The sequence below is a fragment of the Hyaena hyaena genome, unplaced genomic scaffold (assembly GCF_003009895.1).
Source record: "Hyaena hyaena isolate Hyena2069 unplaced genomic scaffold, ASM300989v1 scaffold_412, whole genome shotgun sequence".
NCBI classification, from domain to species: Eukaryota; Metazoa; Chordata; class Mammalia; order Carnivora; family Hyaenidae; genus Hyaena; species Hyaena hyaena.
This window is the reverse complement of record NW_024081043.1, coordinates 1,429,843-1,447,826: the sequence shown is the minus strand read 5'-3', so window position 1 is coordinate 1,447,826 and position 17,984 is coordinate 1,429,843. Positions and strand designations below refer to the sequence as shown.

General features: G+C 40.1%; 1 protein-coding gene and 1 pseudogene across 2 annotated transcripts in view; both read left to right on the top strand.

The window, feature by feature from the left end:
• The first annotated feature begins 10,334 nt into the window (after positions 1-10,334).
• Positions 10,335-10,528, top strand: LOC120245244 (annotated as a pseudogene).
• Positions 10,529-12,400: 1,872 nt separating this feature from the next.
• RPF2 (ribosome production factor 2 homolog) overlaps positions 12,401-17,984 on the top strand; it is a 35,220-nt gene continuing 29,636 nt past the window's right edge. The window contains exons 1-2 of one of the 2 annotated variants that reach the window (XM_039252197.1): positions 12,401-12,477; positions 14,419-14,551. In XM_039252197.1, the coding sequence (XP_039108128.1) occupies positions 12,455-12,477; positions 14,419-14,551 (156 nt within the window). In that variant the 5' untranslated portion in view covers positions 12,401-12,454. Of the gene's footprint in view, positions 12,478-14,418; positions 14,552-17,984 lie in introns of those variants that run through there. The other variant, XM_039252198.1, reaches the window with a different exon arrangement.

Here is a 17,984-nt window from a genome sequence, read left to right as displayed (position 1 = left end):
CATTGTGTGTTTTAGTTCCTTACTAAATGTGTTTTAGTTCCTCTTATAAATGAGAATAAATGTTTGGAGGTTAGTAAAATGAATCTTGTGTTTCAACTATGATATTTATAAGACTAGAACTTCACAAATGAATTTCTCCACCATTGGTCTGCCTTAATGACTTACTATCACTTATAAACTAATCTTGGAACTATAGTCCCTTGCTAGCTGTCACAATACTGCTTCTGACAATGAATGTGATGGGTGTCTTTTGCTTTCAAATAATGATATTCTATTTAAAGTGTTTTGTTTTTTGTTTGTTTTTTTGAGAGAGAGAGAGAGTGCGAGTGGGGACAGGCAGAGAGAGGGAGAGAGAATCCCAAGCAGGCTCCAACCATCAGTGCAGAGCCCGATGTGGGGCTTGAACCCATGAAGCTGTGAGATCCTGGCCTGAGCTGAAACCAAGAGTGAGACACCTAACTGACTGAGCCACCTAGCTGCCCCAGTGATATTCTATTTAATAGGATTATATGGCTAAGGTTCATCCTGGGCAATTACTCCGTGAGGCCATTATGGTAACGTTAGGAAATCCACCCATTTGTTCATTATATACTATATAGTTGATCATAACAAATTTGTTGACAGAGTCAGATAAATTATTGATATTATGTGGTTAGGTATTTAGCAGCAGCTAATAATTATTTAGAATCTGCTGTTTTCTTTTTTTGGTTGTTGTTCCTATGTGAAACTGAAAAACTTCCCAATGTGTCAGACTTGCGTACAGTTCTCCGGAAATGTTACTTCTAGAATGGACTTGCTGTCTCTTATGACTTTCACCATTCTTTTTTTTTTTTGCTTTTTAGGTTTTTATTTAATTTTAGAGAGAGGGAGAGTGCGTGCACAAGCAGGGGAGGGGCAGAGAGAGAGGGAGAGAGAAAAAGAGAAAATCCTATGCAGGCTCCACACTGTCAGCATGGAGCCTGGTGGTGGGGCTCAAACCCATAAACCACAAGATCATGACCTGAGCCAAAACCAAGAGTCAGACGCTCAACTGACTGAGCACCCAGGTGCCCCCATCATTCTTTCCTTATGGAATAAGAGAATCCTGTTTATAAAATTATCTAGACGTATACTGTATTGATTCAACACAGAGTAAATATATACCTTTGTTAATGACAATATGTAGCTTCTAGATAATGGTATATATAAGTTTTTTTTCTCTTTGCGTGTGTGGGGGGACAACTGGTACTTTGTTTGGGGTTTAATGTAGCCATACTCACATATGAATAAAGCTGTCAAGATAGCAAAGACCCTACTTTTTTACAGATCCAAAATAAGATTTCTTACACTATCATGTCTTTGCAAACTCTTGTATTCTGTTCATATCCCATGCTCTCCTTTGGTGATTGTATTAGGTTGCTACTGCTGCTGTAACAAATTACCACAATTTTAGTGGCTTAAAACACGATTACATTTATTATCTTACGGTTCTGGAGGTCAAGTTACAAGAATAAGTCTTATGGGGATAAAACCAAGATGTTGATAGGGCTGCATTCCTTCTGGACACTCCACAGGAGAATCTATTTTCTTGTCTTTTCCAGCTACTAGAAGCTGCCTCATTCCTTGGTCTTAGGCCCCTTCCTCCATATTCAAAACCAGTAACATAACATCTTTAAATCTCTGTCTCCTGCTTCTGTCATCACATCTTCTCTGATTCTTACACTCCTGTGTCCCTCTTAAAAGGTCCCTTGTGTCTGTGGCCATACCACCCTGAACATGCCTGATTTTGTCTGATCTGGGAAAAGGCCCCTTGTAATTAGATTGGGCTCATACAGAAAATCCATGATAACCTTCCCATCTAAAGATCCTGAGGGGTGCCTGGGTAGCTCAGTCAGTTAAGCATCCAACTTCTGCTCAAGTCATGATCTCACTGTTTGTGAGTTCAAGCCTCACGTTGGGCTCTGTGCTGACAGCTCAGAGCCTGGAGCCTACTTTGGATTCTGTGCCTCCCTCTTTGCTCTGTCTCTCTCAAAAATAAACATAAAGAAAAAAAAGAAAAAAAGATCCTGAACTTAATCATGTCTGCGAAAACCCCTTTACATAGAACATTCACAGGTTCTGGGGAGTAGGACCTGAGCATTTTAGAGAGGCAGAGTTCTGTCTGCCACTGTCATTCTACACTTGGTTGCATAATTTGTCCTAGGACACAAGTGAGGTAGCCTTAGGACTTCCCTAGAATACTGCCTGGAGAGAATTACCAGGTTACAGTGTAAGGAGGAGGAATCCAGATGGAACTCAGTCCTCTTTCTGAGTAGAGGGGATGTAACTGGAAGCCCACGAAGACCAAGAGAGCTGGAGTTTGCACAGCAGACTACTGGAAAGGGAAGAGTACAGGGAGAAAGCTTCAATGATCTACACAGACTCCTCCTGGAGTCTTCAGTAGAATACTGATCATATGTGTGCCAGAAAAATGCTGGAGGCAGGGAAAAGAGCCATCTGAACTATCCCTGGAGCTTGCACTTAGCCAGAGTAGGAAACCTCATATTTCGTGGAGCATGAATAGAGTACTCAGAAGAATTTTTTTTGCCTTAGAGCACACTTAGCCTCAATAAGGCTCTTGCCCCACCTAACAAAACTTAAAGGGAAGACCTGAAAGGATCAGATGGTTTCCAGATGGCTCCATCTCAGAACAACAGTGAAGAATGACATTTCCGGCACCCAGCAAAGTAAAGTTCACACGTCTGGCATTCAAAATAGTACCAAAGACACTTCTGGTTTCTGGTCTGGCACTGAGAAGCTGGACATTGCCACTTCATTGTATCAATAAATAAAAAGCTGAATTGAAGAGATATATCAATAGCTCTTCACTTTAGAGCAGTGAAGTCACGGGGCAAACCACAGATGAATACAGAGCATCAGAACTTACTGGAGCAGAAGCCTATGAGCACAAACTTCTATGAGGACCAGTTATGGGGAAAACTTGAACTGTAACTGATGAATTAGAGCGTTGAATGTTGAAAACTCCAGGAGGACCCAGCTATCAGAAGTCCTCATTCACTTTTGAATTTTGCCTCCAAGAGCTCAACCAGATTCTCACAGTGAGTATTGGAGAAAAATCCCCTCATGCTTCCAGCAAGGGGAAGACAAAAGGAATGATTTTGAAATATCTCAGAGCATTCTGTCTTCTTAACAAGGTCTATCCTCAGGAGAAATTATATAATGAGAGCCTAACCTGTTGGTGTTATCAGAGGGTAGCTGACATGAGGGAAAAGAGGTACCCAACTCCAGCCCACTCTAGTCATTCTGTCCCACCAAACAGAAGAAAAACTTGAGAGGGCACGCAGAAGACTGAGACCAACTCATGGGATTATCGAACATTTTTCCCTCTCCACACCTTACCACCACATTACTAAAGGCCTATTTACAGCAAGCAGTTCCTTTTGCCCAGCACGTCATGTCCAGCTACCAAAAAAATTACAAGACATACTAAAAGGGAAAAAGCACAGTTTGAAGAGGCAGAGTAAGCATCAGAACCAAACTCAGTTATGGCAGGGATATTGGAATTGTCAGGATGGGAATTTAAAGCTATGATTAAAACGCTAAGAGCTTTCATGGATAAAGTAGACAGCATGCAAGTCTAGATGGGCAGTGTAAGCAGAGAGTCTTAAGAAAGAACCAACAACAAATGCTAGAAATCAAAAACATAACAGGAATGAAGAATGTCTGATAGGCTTATTAGACTGAACATGCTGAGGAAAGAATCTCTGAACTTGAAGGTATTTCAATAGGAACTGCCAAGATGGAAAAGCAAAGAGAAAAAAGACAGAAAGAAAACCAATATCAGGAAATATGGCACAACTACAAAAGATGTAACATACATGTAGTGGAAATTTAAGAAGCAAAAAAAGAAACAGAAGTAATATTTGAAACAATAATGACTAAGAATTTCCCCAAATTAATATCAGGCACCAAACCAAAGATCCAGGAAGCTCAGAGAACCCCAAAGTGGATAAATGTCAAAAAAGATCCCTAAATCTAGGGATATCATCTTGTTTGTTTGTTCGTAGAGACAGAGAGCATGCAAATTGGGGAGGGGCAGAGAGAGAGAAGGAGAAAGAATCCCAAGTAGGCTGCATGTGGTCAGTGCAGAGCCTGACACAGGGTTCAAACTCCAGAACTGTGAGACCATGACCTGAGTCAAAATGAAGAATCTGTTGCTTAACGAACTGAGTCACCCAGGCACTTGAGGATATCATTTTCATACTACATAAAATGAACAATCAATTTAAAATTCTGAAAAGAATCAGAGGGGGGAAAATCACCATACCTATAGAGGAGCAAAGATAAGAATTACATCTAATTTCTCTTCAATAACTGTGCAGGCAAGAAGACAAATGGAATTATTATTTTTTTAAGTTTATTTATTTTGAGAGAGAGAGAGCAAGTGAGTGCATGAGTGGGAGAGGGGCAGAGAGGGAGAAGAGAGGATCCCAAGCAGGCTGCACACTCTCAGCCCAGAGCCTGATGAGGGGCTCAAACCCACGAACTCGGAGATCATGACCTGAGCCAAAATCAAGAGTTGGATGCTTAACTGACTGGGCCACCCAGGATCCCCCAGAATGAAATATTTTAAATGTGGAAAGAAAAAACACACCAAGGTAGAATTCAGTACCCTGCAAAATTATCCTTTAAAAGTGAGAAAGCCTTTCAAAAAGCACATAGATAAAGGCAAACAAAAACTGAGAGAATTTATTGCCAGTAGACCTGCCTTGCAAGAAATGTTAGTCCTTTAGAGAGAAGTAAAATGATGAGTCAGAAACTCAGATCTGCATAAAGAAAGGATGATCATTAGAAAAGGAATATGTAAAAGTAAAATGAAAGCTATTTTTATTTTTTTAATTTATTTTGAGAGAGATCACAAGTGAGGGAGGAAGAGAGAGAGGAAAGGTGGGGGAGGGGAGTTGGAGAGAGAGAATTCCAAGCAGGCTCTGCACTGTAGGCACAGAGCCCAACACAGGGCTCAAACTCATGAACTCATAACCTAAGCCGAAATCAAGAGTTGGACACTTAACCAACTGAGCCACTCAGGAGCCCTTATTTTTATTTTCAGTTGATCTACCAGATAAATTTGTTCATATGATAATACCAACAATATATTTGATTATGTATGCCTTTGTATACATGGATTGCTATAGAATGTGTCCTCCCAAAATTCATGTGTGGAAATCCTAACACCCTAATGTGATGGAATTACAATGGGGCCTTTGGGAGGTGATTAGGTCATGAGGGTAGGGGCCTTTTGAATAGTATTAGTGCCTTTATAAAAGAGACCCTAGAGAGCTCCTTTGCTCCTTGTTGTATGTGATGACGGTGAAAAGATGGCTATCTATGAATCAGGAAATAAGCCTTCATAAGATAGCATATCTGCTGATGCCCTGATATTAGACTTTATAGCTTCTGGAACTGTGGGAAATACATTTCTGTTGTTTATAAGCCACCCCGGTATATGGCATACTGGTATATAGCCCCTTGAATGGACTAAGACATGTGTGCTTATGTATAAGTGAAATGAATGACAGAAATGATACAAGGGACAGGAAGGAGGAAATAGGGTTTTTTTTTGTACTTGTACACCCCATGAAGTAGTATATTTTTATTTGAAAATGGATGTGGATTAATTGTAAACGTATATTGCAAACTCAAGGAAACCACTAAAAAGTGTTTATAAAGGAGTGTACGGGGGTGCCTGAGTGGCTTAGTTGGTTGTGTCTGACTCTTGGTCTCAGCTTAGGTCATGATCTCATGGTTTGGGGGATCAAGCCCTGCATTGGACTCCATGCTGACAGCAAGGAGCCTGCTTGAGATTCTCCCCACCTCCCAACCTTTCTCAAAATAAAAAAAGAAATAAACTTAAGAAAAAAAGTATATGGGCTCCTGCCTGGTTCACTTGGTAGAGCATGTGACTCTTGATCTCAGGGTTGTAAGTTTGAGCATACACTGGGTGCAGAGGCTACTTTAAAATCTTAAAGAAACTTAACCAACTATACTAAGAAAAGAGGTAAAATGGAATCATATAAAATGGTTAATTAAAAATCACAAAATACGGGGACACCTGTGTGGCTTAGTCAGTTACGCATCCAACTCTTGATCTTGGCTTAGGTTATGATCTCATCGTTCATGGGATTGAGCTATGCATTGGGATCTGTACTAACAGTGCAGAGCCTGCTTGGGATTCTCTCTCTCCCTCTCTCCCCCACCCCTGCTTTCTCTCTCCCTCTCTCAAAAATAAGTAAATGAAAACTTTTTAAAAACCCACAAAATACACGGGCACCTGGCTGGCTCAGTCAGTAGAGCATGTATGGGGAATAAGTTTAGGAGTTTCCTAAGCTTACACCTATGGGTTAACAAGACATAAAGAAATAAAAATGCACAGGATGAAAATATCCAGGATTAGGTAAACGAGATTAGGTAAATAAGGTAAAGGCCCCCAGTATAGGACAAAGATATAGGAACAGGAAATCTCAGAATGAAAACATCCAAGATAAGGTAAACAAGATTAGGTAAACTAGGCAAAGGCCCCCAGTATAGGACAAAGGTATAAGAACAGGAAGTCTCAGGATGAAAACATCCAAGATTAGATAAACAAGATTAGGTATTCAAGGCAGAAGTGCCCCCCAATTTAGTACAATAGCAGAAAGCTGCTTTCACTGGAAGGAAGGACAAAAACAGGTAAACAGGGCTATAGACCGAAGTTGCCCAGAGTGGAGCTAATTAGCAAAAGAAATGTGCCTTGTTGACCCTGAGGTAGCGTGCTGTGTCTTTCTTGTCCCCTAGGGCAGTTTAGGTAAACAGAGTTGGCACCTCATGTCTGCTGTAAACAACCTTCCACTCAGAACTAGCATTTTGTTTTGTATTGACCCAAACACCTAATACCACATATCTTCAAAACCCCCTTTCCCTCACACCCATGAGTTAATGTTCACAGTTTCTTGTCTCTTTGTGCACATCCATCATTTGTAAGACTTCTGATCCTAATAAAAATGGAGCAAGGACCTTTACTTGGGGCTCTTGTCTCCTCCCAGACATTAGCCTCTCTCACATTTTAATCATGCGTCCACTATACTGCTGGACAAGAGAGAACTCCAGACCCATAGTCTACAACAAGCTTGCAACTCTTGGTCTTGGGTTTTGAGTTTGAGTCCCACACTGGTGTAGAGATTACTTAAAAATAAAATCTTAAGTGGTACCTGGGTGGCTCAGTTAGTTAAGTATCCAACTTCAGCTCAGGTTATGATCTCATGGTTCATGAGTTCGAGCCCCACATCAGATTCTGTGCTGACATCCTGCTTTGGATTCTGTGTCTCTCTTTCTGCCCCTCCCCTGCTCATGCTCTGTCTTTATCTCTCAAAAATAAACTTTAAAATAAAAATAAAATAAAATCTTAAAAAACAAGACCCACAAAAGATAGAAAAATAATGGAAGACAAAAATAGGAACAAAGAACAAGGGCAACAAATAGAAAACAGTAATATACATGGTAAATATGAATCCAACTATATAAACAATAATTTTGAATGTCAATGCTCTACATGCACCAATTAAAACAGAGACTGCCAGACTGGATCAAGAAATAAGACCCAACTAAATGTTGTCTACCTGGAACTTAACTTTATATATAAAGACACATAAAGATTAGAAGTAAATGGATGGAGAAATATATCATCCTAACACTAGTCAAAAACAACATAGGTAGCCATATTAATTCATACAGAACCAAAACCAACTTCAGACCAAGGAAAGCTATCAGGGATAAAGAGGGGCATTACATATTCATAAGGTGGTCAATTCTCCCAGAAGACAGAATTATCATTAACATGTATGTGTCTAACAACAGAACATCAAAATACATGAGGCAAAAACTGATATAACTTCAAGGAGAAATAGATGAATCCACTAACATAGTTAGAGACTTCAACAACTCTCTATCAGAAATGGACAGATCATGCATGTAGAAAATCAGTAAGGACATGGTTGAAATCAACAATTCCATCAGTCAACTGGACATAAGGACATCTATAAACTACTTCATATAAAAATAGAACATACATTCTTCTCAAGCTCACATGGAACATTCATCAAGATAGACCACATTTGGGGACAAAAAAACACTTTATCAAATTTAAAAGAATAGAAATCATATAATATCTGCTCTCAGACCACAATGAAACTAGAAATCAATACACAGACTGTTGGAAAATTCCAAAACACTCAGAGATTAAAGAGCTCTTCTTTTTTTTTTTATTTAAAAAAATTTTTTTTAAATGTTTTATTTATTTCTAGGAGAGAGAGAGACAGCGTGAGCAGGGGAGGGTCAGAGAGAGAGGGAGTCACAGACTCTGAAACAGGCTCCAGGCTCTGAGCTGGCAGTCAGCACAGAGCCCGATGAGGGGCCCGAACCCACAAACCGCGAGATCATGACCTAAGCGAAAGTCGGACGCTTAACCGACTAAGCCACCCAGGCGCCCCCCCCCCTTTTTTTTTTTTTTAAATTTTTGGATGTTTAGTTATTTTTGGGAGAGAGAGCAAGCACAAGGGTGGGGGGGGGAACAGAGAGAGAGACACACACACAGAATCCAAAGCAGGCTCCAGGCTCTGAGCTCTCAGCACAGAGCCTGACATGGGGCTTGAACCCATGAACTGTGAGATCATGACCTGAACCAAAGTTGGACACTTAACTGACTGAGCCACCGAGGCACCCCTAAAAAACACCCTTCTAAAATATCACACAGGGCAAGAAGGACTCTCAAAAGAAATTTAAAAATATTTTGACTAAATGAAAACACAATTTGTTTTCATACAAATACAGTGAAAGTAGTGCTTCAAGGGAAATTTATAGCACGGAATGCATATATTAGAAAATAAGAAAGATTTAAAATCAATCATCTAAGTTTCCATGTTAGGAAACTAGAAAAAAAGAGCTATTAAATCCAAAGTAGGCAGAAGAAAGAAATAATACAAATTAGAACAAAAGCCAATGAAATTGAGAACAGGAAATCAATTGAGAGAATTAATGAAACCAAAAGCTGGTTCTTTGAAAAGATCAATAAAAATGATAAGTCTCAAGCCTGGCTTACTAATTTAAAAGAGAAGAGGCAGATTATTAATATCAGGAATGAAATAGGGGAAATTCCTCAACTTGATAAAGACTATCTAAAAAAATCCTACTCTTAACATTTTTTTTTTTTTACAAATAGTTTATTGTCAAGTTGGTTTCCATATAACACCCAATGCTCATCCCCACAAGTGCCCCCCTCCGTGCCCATCTCTCCCCTCCCCCCACACATCCATCAGTCCTCAGTTTTTTCTCAGCATTCAAGAGTCTCTCATGGTTTGCTTCTCTCCCTTTCCCCCACCATTTCCCCCCTTCTTCTCCCCCATGGTCCTCCGTTTAGTTCCTCCTAATCCTCCTAAACGTGCAAACGTATGATATTTGTCCTTCTCTGCCTGACTTATTTCGCTCAGCATAACACCCTCAAGGTCCATCCATGTTGCTACACATGGCCAGATTTCATTCTTTCTCATTGCCATCTTAACATGTTTTTAACAGTGAGAAATATGAAGCTTTCCCATTAAGATCAGGAACAAGACAAGAATGTCCCCTCTCACCACAGCTTTTTAACATCACACTGGAAGTCCTAGCTAATGCAAATAAACAAGAAAGGGAAATAAAACTGTTTGTTTTCAGATAACATTATCATCTATGTGGAAAAGTTGAAAGCATCTACAAAGAAACAAACGAAAACTCCTGGAACTAATTAACAATTATAGCAGGGATGCAGGATAAAAGTTAATACACAAAAAGCAATTGCTTTTCTATATACTAGCAATGAACAAATAGGATTTGAAATTTAAGACATCATACTATTAGTATTTTAAATAATCCAAGCTTTCTTTCTTTTTAAATTTTTATTCAAATTCTAGTTAGTTGACATACAGTGCAATACTGGTTTCAAGAGTAGAATTCAGTGATTCATCACTTATACACAACACTCAGTGCTCATCATATCAAAACATAATACTATTTATATTAGCATTCCCAAAATGAAAAGCTTAGGTATCAATCTAACAAAACACACAAAATCTATATGAAGAAAACCACAAAAACTGTGATGGAAGAAATCAAAGAAAAACTAAATGGAAAGATATTCCATATTCATGGAAAGAAAGACTCAACATTGTCTAGATATCAGTTCTTCCCAGCTTGCTCTATAGATTCAGTGCAATCTCAGTCAGAATTCCAAAGTTTATACGGAGAAGCTTTTGGCAGCAGGGTCTGGGGAAGTTGTGTCAGGTGCCATGTCTGGCCATGAAGGTGGCAAGATGAAGCCCCTGAAGCAGCCCATGAAGGAGGCCAAGGACACAGATGAGGAAGATAAGGCAGTCAAGCAGAAATAGAAAGAGAAGCAAAAGAAACTCGAGGGGGTAATATAAAGGCTATAGGGACAGGCTTCCTGGCCACAGGTGGAATTAAGAAATCTGACAAAAAGTAAGCTGTTTCTTGTGCCTGAAACAATGTGATTCTTAATTCCATTCCTGTTCAAACATTTGGATTCCTTGTCATAGTGTCTGTTGGCACCTATAGCTAGAATCAAGTGTTGTCCTAGATCCTTTTGTACACTTAAGAATAAACTTTTGTAAAAAAGAATCAGTCATAATGAAAATTAGGTTTATTTGGAGAGACAAAAGGCCTAGACTGCCTAACACAGTATTGAAAAACAAAGTAGGGAGACTGGCACTACCTAACTTCAAGACTTGCTATAAAGCTGCTATAATAGAGGGGCGCCTGGGTGGCTTAGTCGGTTGAACGTCCGACTTTCGCTTAGGTCATGATCTCGCGGTTCATGGGTTCGAGCCCGCGTCGGGCTCTGTGCTGACTGCCAGCTCGGAGCCTGGAGCCTGTTTCAGATTCTGTATCCCCCTCTCTCTCTGACCCTCCCCTGCTCATGCTGTCTCTCTCTCTCCTAGAAGTAAAAAAAAAAAAAAAAGCTTCTATAATAGAGATAGTGAGAATTGGCAAAAAAAATAGACAATACATAATAGAATACAGAGCGCAGAAATAACTCCACATAAATATAGTCAACTGATTTAAGATCAAGGAGCAAAGGCAATACAATGGAGCAAAGATCATCTTTTTAAAAAAAATTAATTTTGAGAGAGAGAGAGAGACAGAGAGAGAGGGTGCACATGCAGGGGAGGGCAGAGAGAGAGGGAGAGCGAATCCCAAGCAGGATCCATGCTAATGTGGGGCTCAAACCCATGAACTGTGAGACCATGACCTTAGCTGAAATCAAGAGTCCCGTGCTTAATCCACTGAGCTACCCAGGCACCCCAAAGATAATCTTCTCAACAAATGATGCTGGGACAACTAGATATCCATGTACAAAAGAAATGAAGTTGCATCTCCTATCTTATACAATATACAAAGATTAATTCAAAATGGACCAGAGGCCTAAGGGTAGGAGCTGAAATTATCAAACTCTTTGAAGAAAAGAAGTTGCTGGGTAATGGTCTTGTTTGGCTAGAGGAAGTCAGCAAGTTGGTGTGATGGTAGAGGTTGGTCGACAGACACCGATGCCCCTAGGCATCCCAAGCCAGCTCCTGAAGAGCTTGGGATTTCTTACCACCAAGTTTGTGTCACTTTGTAGGAGGCCAAAGAGGGCATGGCATGCTTGACCTTAAACTTAGGTAGCTGACAGCCTGTGAGCTACCACGCAGGAAAATGGGTAGTGACTACTACCGGGTTGATAGGGTGGGTGTTTCCTTTTGGGGTGATAAAGGTGTTCTGATATTAGAACATGTGATAGTGGTGATGATGAACAGGTGGTGATAATTGCACCTTTGTGAATATACTAAAAACCAGTGAAATGTACAGTTTACAGGGGTAAAATTTATGGCATATGAAGTATACAGCAGTTTAAAAATTGGGGTTCTAAATGAAGATCAGTAGTGTTAACTTTCTGCACACCTTTCATGTGTCAGCCACTGCGGTATTTATAAATTCTGCCTCATTGATCTTACAGTTCGGTCAATAGTGCACATTTCACATTGCTATTTTAGCCACTATTTGAGTACCTACCATGTCAACCTTTCTGGCATTCTGGGAGATTCCCAGAATAACATCTGATCGTTGAATACCTTATTCCAGGTATACACACAGTTGCCTCCATCAAGCTGCTAGGGGCGATGTTACCTAGAGCGTTAATTTCCGGCTGAGGGCCAGCGCAAAAATCGGCCGCCAAGGGAACGGGGCGCAATTTCATTAAAGGAAAGGAAACCACCCCCTAGGCATCCATGATGGGGCGGTCCTAGGAAGTGACGTCACGCCCAAGTTCCGGTTCCGCCTGTTCCGGGCCGCTGGCGTATCTCGCGTAACCACGCGGTGCACGTGTGTTCGTCGGTTCCGTGTTGCGGTAGCCATGGACCCCTTGGATCGAGTTGTGTAAGTGCGCTCCGTCCCTTCTGGGGGAAGTCGGGGAGTGGGACTCCTGTGGGGACGAGTGGAGAAGCCTCCCTCCGCCTGGCAACTACTCTCGTTCCTCCCCGCTCTTGGGCTTGCGGCGAGTCTATCCATCCGCTAACCTGGGTCTCTCTGTTAGTGCCGCTCTCTGGGCGATGGGGAGACGGGAAACCCCCTGGTGGGAGCTGCCCGGCGGTAGTACTGAGGTGTTGGCTGCTTTTATCCTACTTAGAAACGTCCTGGTTTCCCAACAAGTGTGAGGACGGTGGTCGAATGAATGGTTACGAGCACAAGGCTTCGGAATCTGACAGATGGTGGTGACGGCCCGGGCGCGTTCACAAAACTTTGTGACTTTAGGCCATTTAATCCCCCTAAGCCTCAGTTTACTTTGTAAAATAGCGTTCGTAATAATTGTACTTCATGGAACCGTGAAGATTACTGGCGAGAATGTACGTAAGGCCTTTGCTGCAGCACGTAGAGGTGTTCGTTAGTTTTTTCTTTCCCTTTTTGAGTTGATGTTTGTTTTAAATGCGTCCGGAAAATGTTTATTGATCTCCTAAATAGTCCTGCTGTTATTTCTTGGGATTTGCCTGGATTAACATCTAACAAAACAAATTCTTTTAGTCATTAATTCCGAGAATTTTGCACATCTGCTGTGTATTCCTTTAGGCATGGGGACTGCAAAGATGAGTAAGACTGATCTGATTGGGGAACAAACAGCTGATACAACAAGATGTTATCTGCATTAGTTGCTGGTTAGTGAGAAGTAATAAACCACATGAAATATTGAGCATAGAGCGCTGGTTTTTTGCCATAAGACATACTAAATGTTTCTTGCTTTAATAAATAATATGTATTTTTATCGAACAGTAAATCATTGGAAGCTTTATATTGTTTAACATTTTATTTGCAGGAGAATTTTTAAACTCTGCAGTGTGTGTATATTCCGTTTTCATTTTCCTGCCCAAAGTGTCCACAGGACTGAAAGGAGGATGGTGGGTGGTAGTTATTTAAGAGAGGAGGAATTTTTTCAGTGGATGGCCAAGAACTGTTGGAAAAGCAAGATATAGTGAAAGCAGAGGTGAAGCCCTTTCTCTGAACAGAATTAAATAAAACCATTCTACTCCTGCTGTCACATCATGTGATCAGAATATTGAATTTGTTTTCCCTTCATATTTTGCACAGTGGTCTAGATGAGTTTTTAAATTTTGCTCATTTTGAAGATTGGCTTACCTGCAAGTTGTGTGACCTTGGCCAGGTTACCTCTCTGGTTTCAATGGCCTGATCTGTGAAATGAAGATAATAATTTTAAATAATTTTACCTGTGTGGTAGGGTCTTGGTGAAGATAAAGCTTTAGTAAAGTGTCGATCATTATTATTCCCTGTTGGTGGCAATAATATTTGACTTTTTCAGCTGTGATGTTGGAGTGGGATAATGTATACTTCCTGGTAGGTGCTGTGCTCTACAACTGTTGGAAAGATAGGCAATTAGTAGCCTCCCTGTGTTTGGTAACTGTCCACAGATTGATCATAGTAGGTGTGTGATGCTTTGTGTTAGGGTAAGAGTTTTGTTTGCTTTAAGACTGAAGGAAAAATGATGGAGTAAAAATAGCAACAGTATTCATTGAGTCTTTTCTTAAAAAAAAAAGTTTAGAAAAAAACTAATAAAAGAATGTTATGATATAGAAAAAAATGAAAGCCTTTAAAAAAATCAAAAGCCAATGAAATTAACACTTAATAGTAATAGCTGAATACCTTTTGTTAATATCTCCCTAAAAAGTGAGATTTTTGTTTGTGGAATCCTAACTGAAAAATGTTATGTAATATCTGTTGATCTTCAAGAACTTGGATGTTAGTAAAATCATGGTTTTGTACTATGAGGAAAATGTTTTAAGTTATTATGCATTGTGATTTTCCAAACAGAAAGCCAAAAACAAAACGAGCCAAGAGATTCCTTGAGAAGAGAGAACCGAAACTTAGTGAAAATATTAAAAATGCTATGCTGATTAAAGGGGGAAATGCAAATTCATTGGTGACACAAGTACTTAGAGATGTGGTATGTATATAATAATTTTTTCATTTTTATTTTTGAATGATTTTATTTTTTAAGTAACATCTACACCCAGTGAGGAGCTCGAACTTACAACCCTGAGATCAAGAGTCATACACTCTACCGACCGAGCTAGTCAGGTGCCCCTATACACTTATTTTTTAAATGGTATTGAGGTCATTTTAGGAAATTTACAGCATACAAGTTTGGGCTGCTGGAGAAATACATGGAAAAGTTTGCTTTGGCTTAGAGAGAGAAGCTCAAGTTGGAGATTATTTGCCGTGGCAAGGCACTAGCCACTGGCTTTCCTTAAAGCAACTACAGTCGTTCCTTTAGTAAATTTGAACTGATTTCAATGAGTAGATTTTGGTTTACTTACATTTAAGGAACACCTCTAGTTTGTAAAGTGAAATAACCGCATATTACTATCTGTTTATTCCTTCAGCCACACCAAGCACTGCACAAGGTGCTGAGGATTAGTAGTTACATAAAACACATCTGTCCCTTCAGTGGGCTTAATGAGGGAGACAGGCAAGTAAGAAATTATAACATTGTGAATTAATTTCTTTGCTGGAGGCATGTATAGCGTAGGATGGGAGGCATTAAAATCCCAGAGGGGTGGTCATACAAAGAATGGGCTTCCCAGAAGGGACACTTAAACTTCATTTTGAAGGAGAGTCCGAGCAAGAAGGAGGAGAGGAAGAGGAGCAGAAAGTCTTCCAAAGCTGTGGAAAAAACTTGTGCAAAAGGGAGTGTGAAGGAGCATATGATGCATTTGGGGAACTGCAAATAATTGGGGATGGCTAAAGTAAAGCGGCTCGATGGAGCCAGAAGAACATGCAGGGATCAGATAGTAACATGGAGTTTGAGCTTTATTCTAAAGGACCTGAAGAACCATTGAAAGATTGGAGGTGGCAGATATGATCAGTCCTTTTAGTCAGTTTGACCAGAGAAAATTGAGAGCAAATGTAGGAAACCAATCCAGCCGTTGACTGGTCAGCCAGGTAATGAGTACCTGGAGTGTGGTGGTGCCAGTGAAAATAAGATATCATCAGAGTGACCAGATGATGAGGGTAGAAGAGTTTGGGCATGAGTAAGAAGTATGAATTTAACCAGGTTTCTGGATTGGATTCTTGATGAGTGATAATGGCAATTAGGAAATATATCAGGTGAAACAGGTTTGAAGAGAGAAGTGAGATGTTCAGTTCAGGACCTATAATATAAGTGATGAAGTTAAAAGGTTTATGTTTTTTCTAGCTCTGTAGCCTGATGTTTAACCCTTTGTGTGGCACTAGTAGGTGCTCAGTAAATAATCAATGAATGGAAGGCATTGTCCATGGAGATACCTAGTAAATGGCTGATTATTTAGGCCTTGAATATAGCAGATAGATTCTTTGAGTTATATCAAGTAAATAATTGATTTTTAAGCTTGACTAAACTGGTTGTTAAACACAATAGTCAGGTCAGATAGCTGAATAATCTAATACATGCTCATCCTTCTCAGGGTCATCGTGTTGATAGGATACTGGCCTTGTATTTAAGTCAGCTCCAAGAATAACACAACATTACAGGTTATTACGGTAACGAACATTCATATTGATGATTCTTGAGTTGTCACTGTGCTAGTGTGCATTACACCAAGGCTGGGAAGTATTTGGTCAAGAATTATCAAAAAGTTTTACTACTGAAGGCATGTCTGGCAGGCTCAGTCAGAAGAGCATGTGACTCTTGATCTCAGGGTCATGAGTTGGGTATAGAGATTACTAAAACAAATAAATAAACTTAAAAAAAGAAAAAACCGTTTTAGTACTTCAGAGATAGGTTTTACTGCTGAATGTCCTTTGATTATCAGCTCTGATGGTCAGTCATTTTCCTTTTCATTGTTTCCCTCATTTACTCCTTCCCCTGATGTAAGGTAATGCCTTGGATCTTTGTTATTCCTTATGGTAGAGCAGAACTGACCATACTGGTAACAACTGATTATTAGTGGATAAGTGGAAAGAATTAAGAAAAAAATGAAAAGAGGGTTGAATGAAAGGAATTAAAATTTTTTTTAATGTTTATTTATTTTTGAGAGAGAGAGACAGCGTGAGTGAGGGAGGGGCAGAGAGGGAGACAGAATCTGACACAGGCTCCAGGCTCCGAGCTATTAGCACAGAGACCGACTTTGAACTCCCCAACCATGAGATCATGACCTTAGCTGAAGTTGGACACTCAACCAACTGAGCCACCCAGGCACCTCGACAGGAATTGTTTAAAGGGCTGGGTTAAAAACTCTAATTCTTATTGTCATTGTAACTTTCTCAGCTCTCCTAGCTCCAGACAACATTATTTCAATTCTGTCAGCCGTTCCTTATAGGTTTTTTTTCTTTTCTTTTCTTTTTTTTTTTTTAATGTTTTATTCATTTCTAGGAGAGAGAGAGAGAGACAGTGTGAACAGGGGAGGGTCAGAGAAAGAGGGAGACACAGACTCTGAAACAGGCTCCAGGCTCTGAACTGGCAGTCAGCACAGAGCCCGATGCGGGGCTCGAACCCATGAACCGTGAGATCATGACCTAAGCGAAAGTCGGACGCTTCACTGACTAAGCCACCCAGGCTCCCCTATAGGTTTTATCTATCTATTTATTTATTAAAACTTTTTAAAAATGTTTATTATTTTTGAGAAGGAGAGAGAACTCGAGCAAGGGAGGGCAGAGAGAGAGAGGGAGACACAGGATCTGAAGCAGGCTCCAGACTCTGAGCTCTCAGCATAGAGCCTGATGTGAAGCTCAAACCCATGAACTATGAGATCATGACCTGAGCCTATGTCAGATGCTTAACTGACTGAGCCACCTAGGTGCCCTGATAGGATTTGTTTTTATTTGTTTTCTTTTGCTTTTCTTTCTTTTCAACTCTGTTTGTTCCCTGGAAAGAATAGAATAGGTAGAATTTAAAGAAATGAAAGAAATCATTTAAGTTGGATGGATTTTTGAAAGGGCATAGAAACTTTTTTTTTTTTTTTTGAGAGACAGAGAGAGGGTGCAGGGTGAGCAAAGGATGGGGGGGAGAAGGAGAGAGAAAATGCGGGGGGGGGGGGCAGAAAGAAGGCAAGAGAGAGAAGTAGGGCTCATATTTTTACCTGAAGCCCGGCTTGTGTTCACCTGAAGCGGAACTGGAACTCATGAACTGTGAGATAATGATCGGAGTCAAAGTCAGATGCTTAGTCGACTGAGCCACCCAGGTGCTCAGGGCCTAGAAACTTAATTGGGAAAGTCGAGTCTAAGTTAGAATATTAAGCTTATGTTACAGGTTTATATAAGTGATCAAAAGGGAGCCAAGCAGAAGACCTCAGAATAGGATTCAGGGACCAAGGTAATCTTGTATAATGACTGATGTAATGCAATTTAATTTTTACCTCTGCTTTTCAGAATATAATTTATTTTAAAACCTAAATTATGTT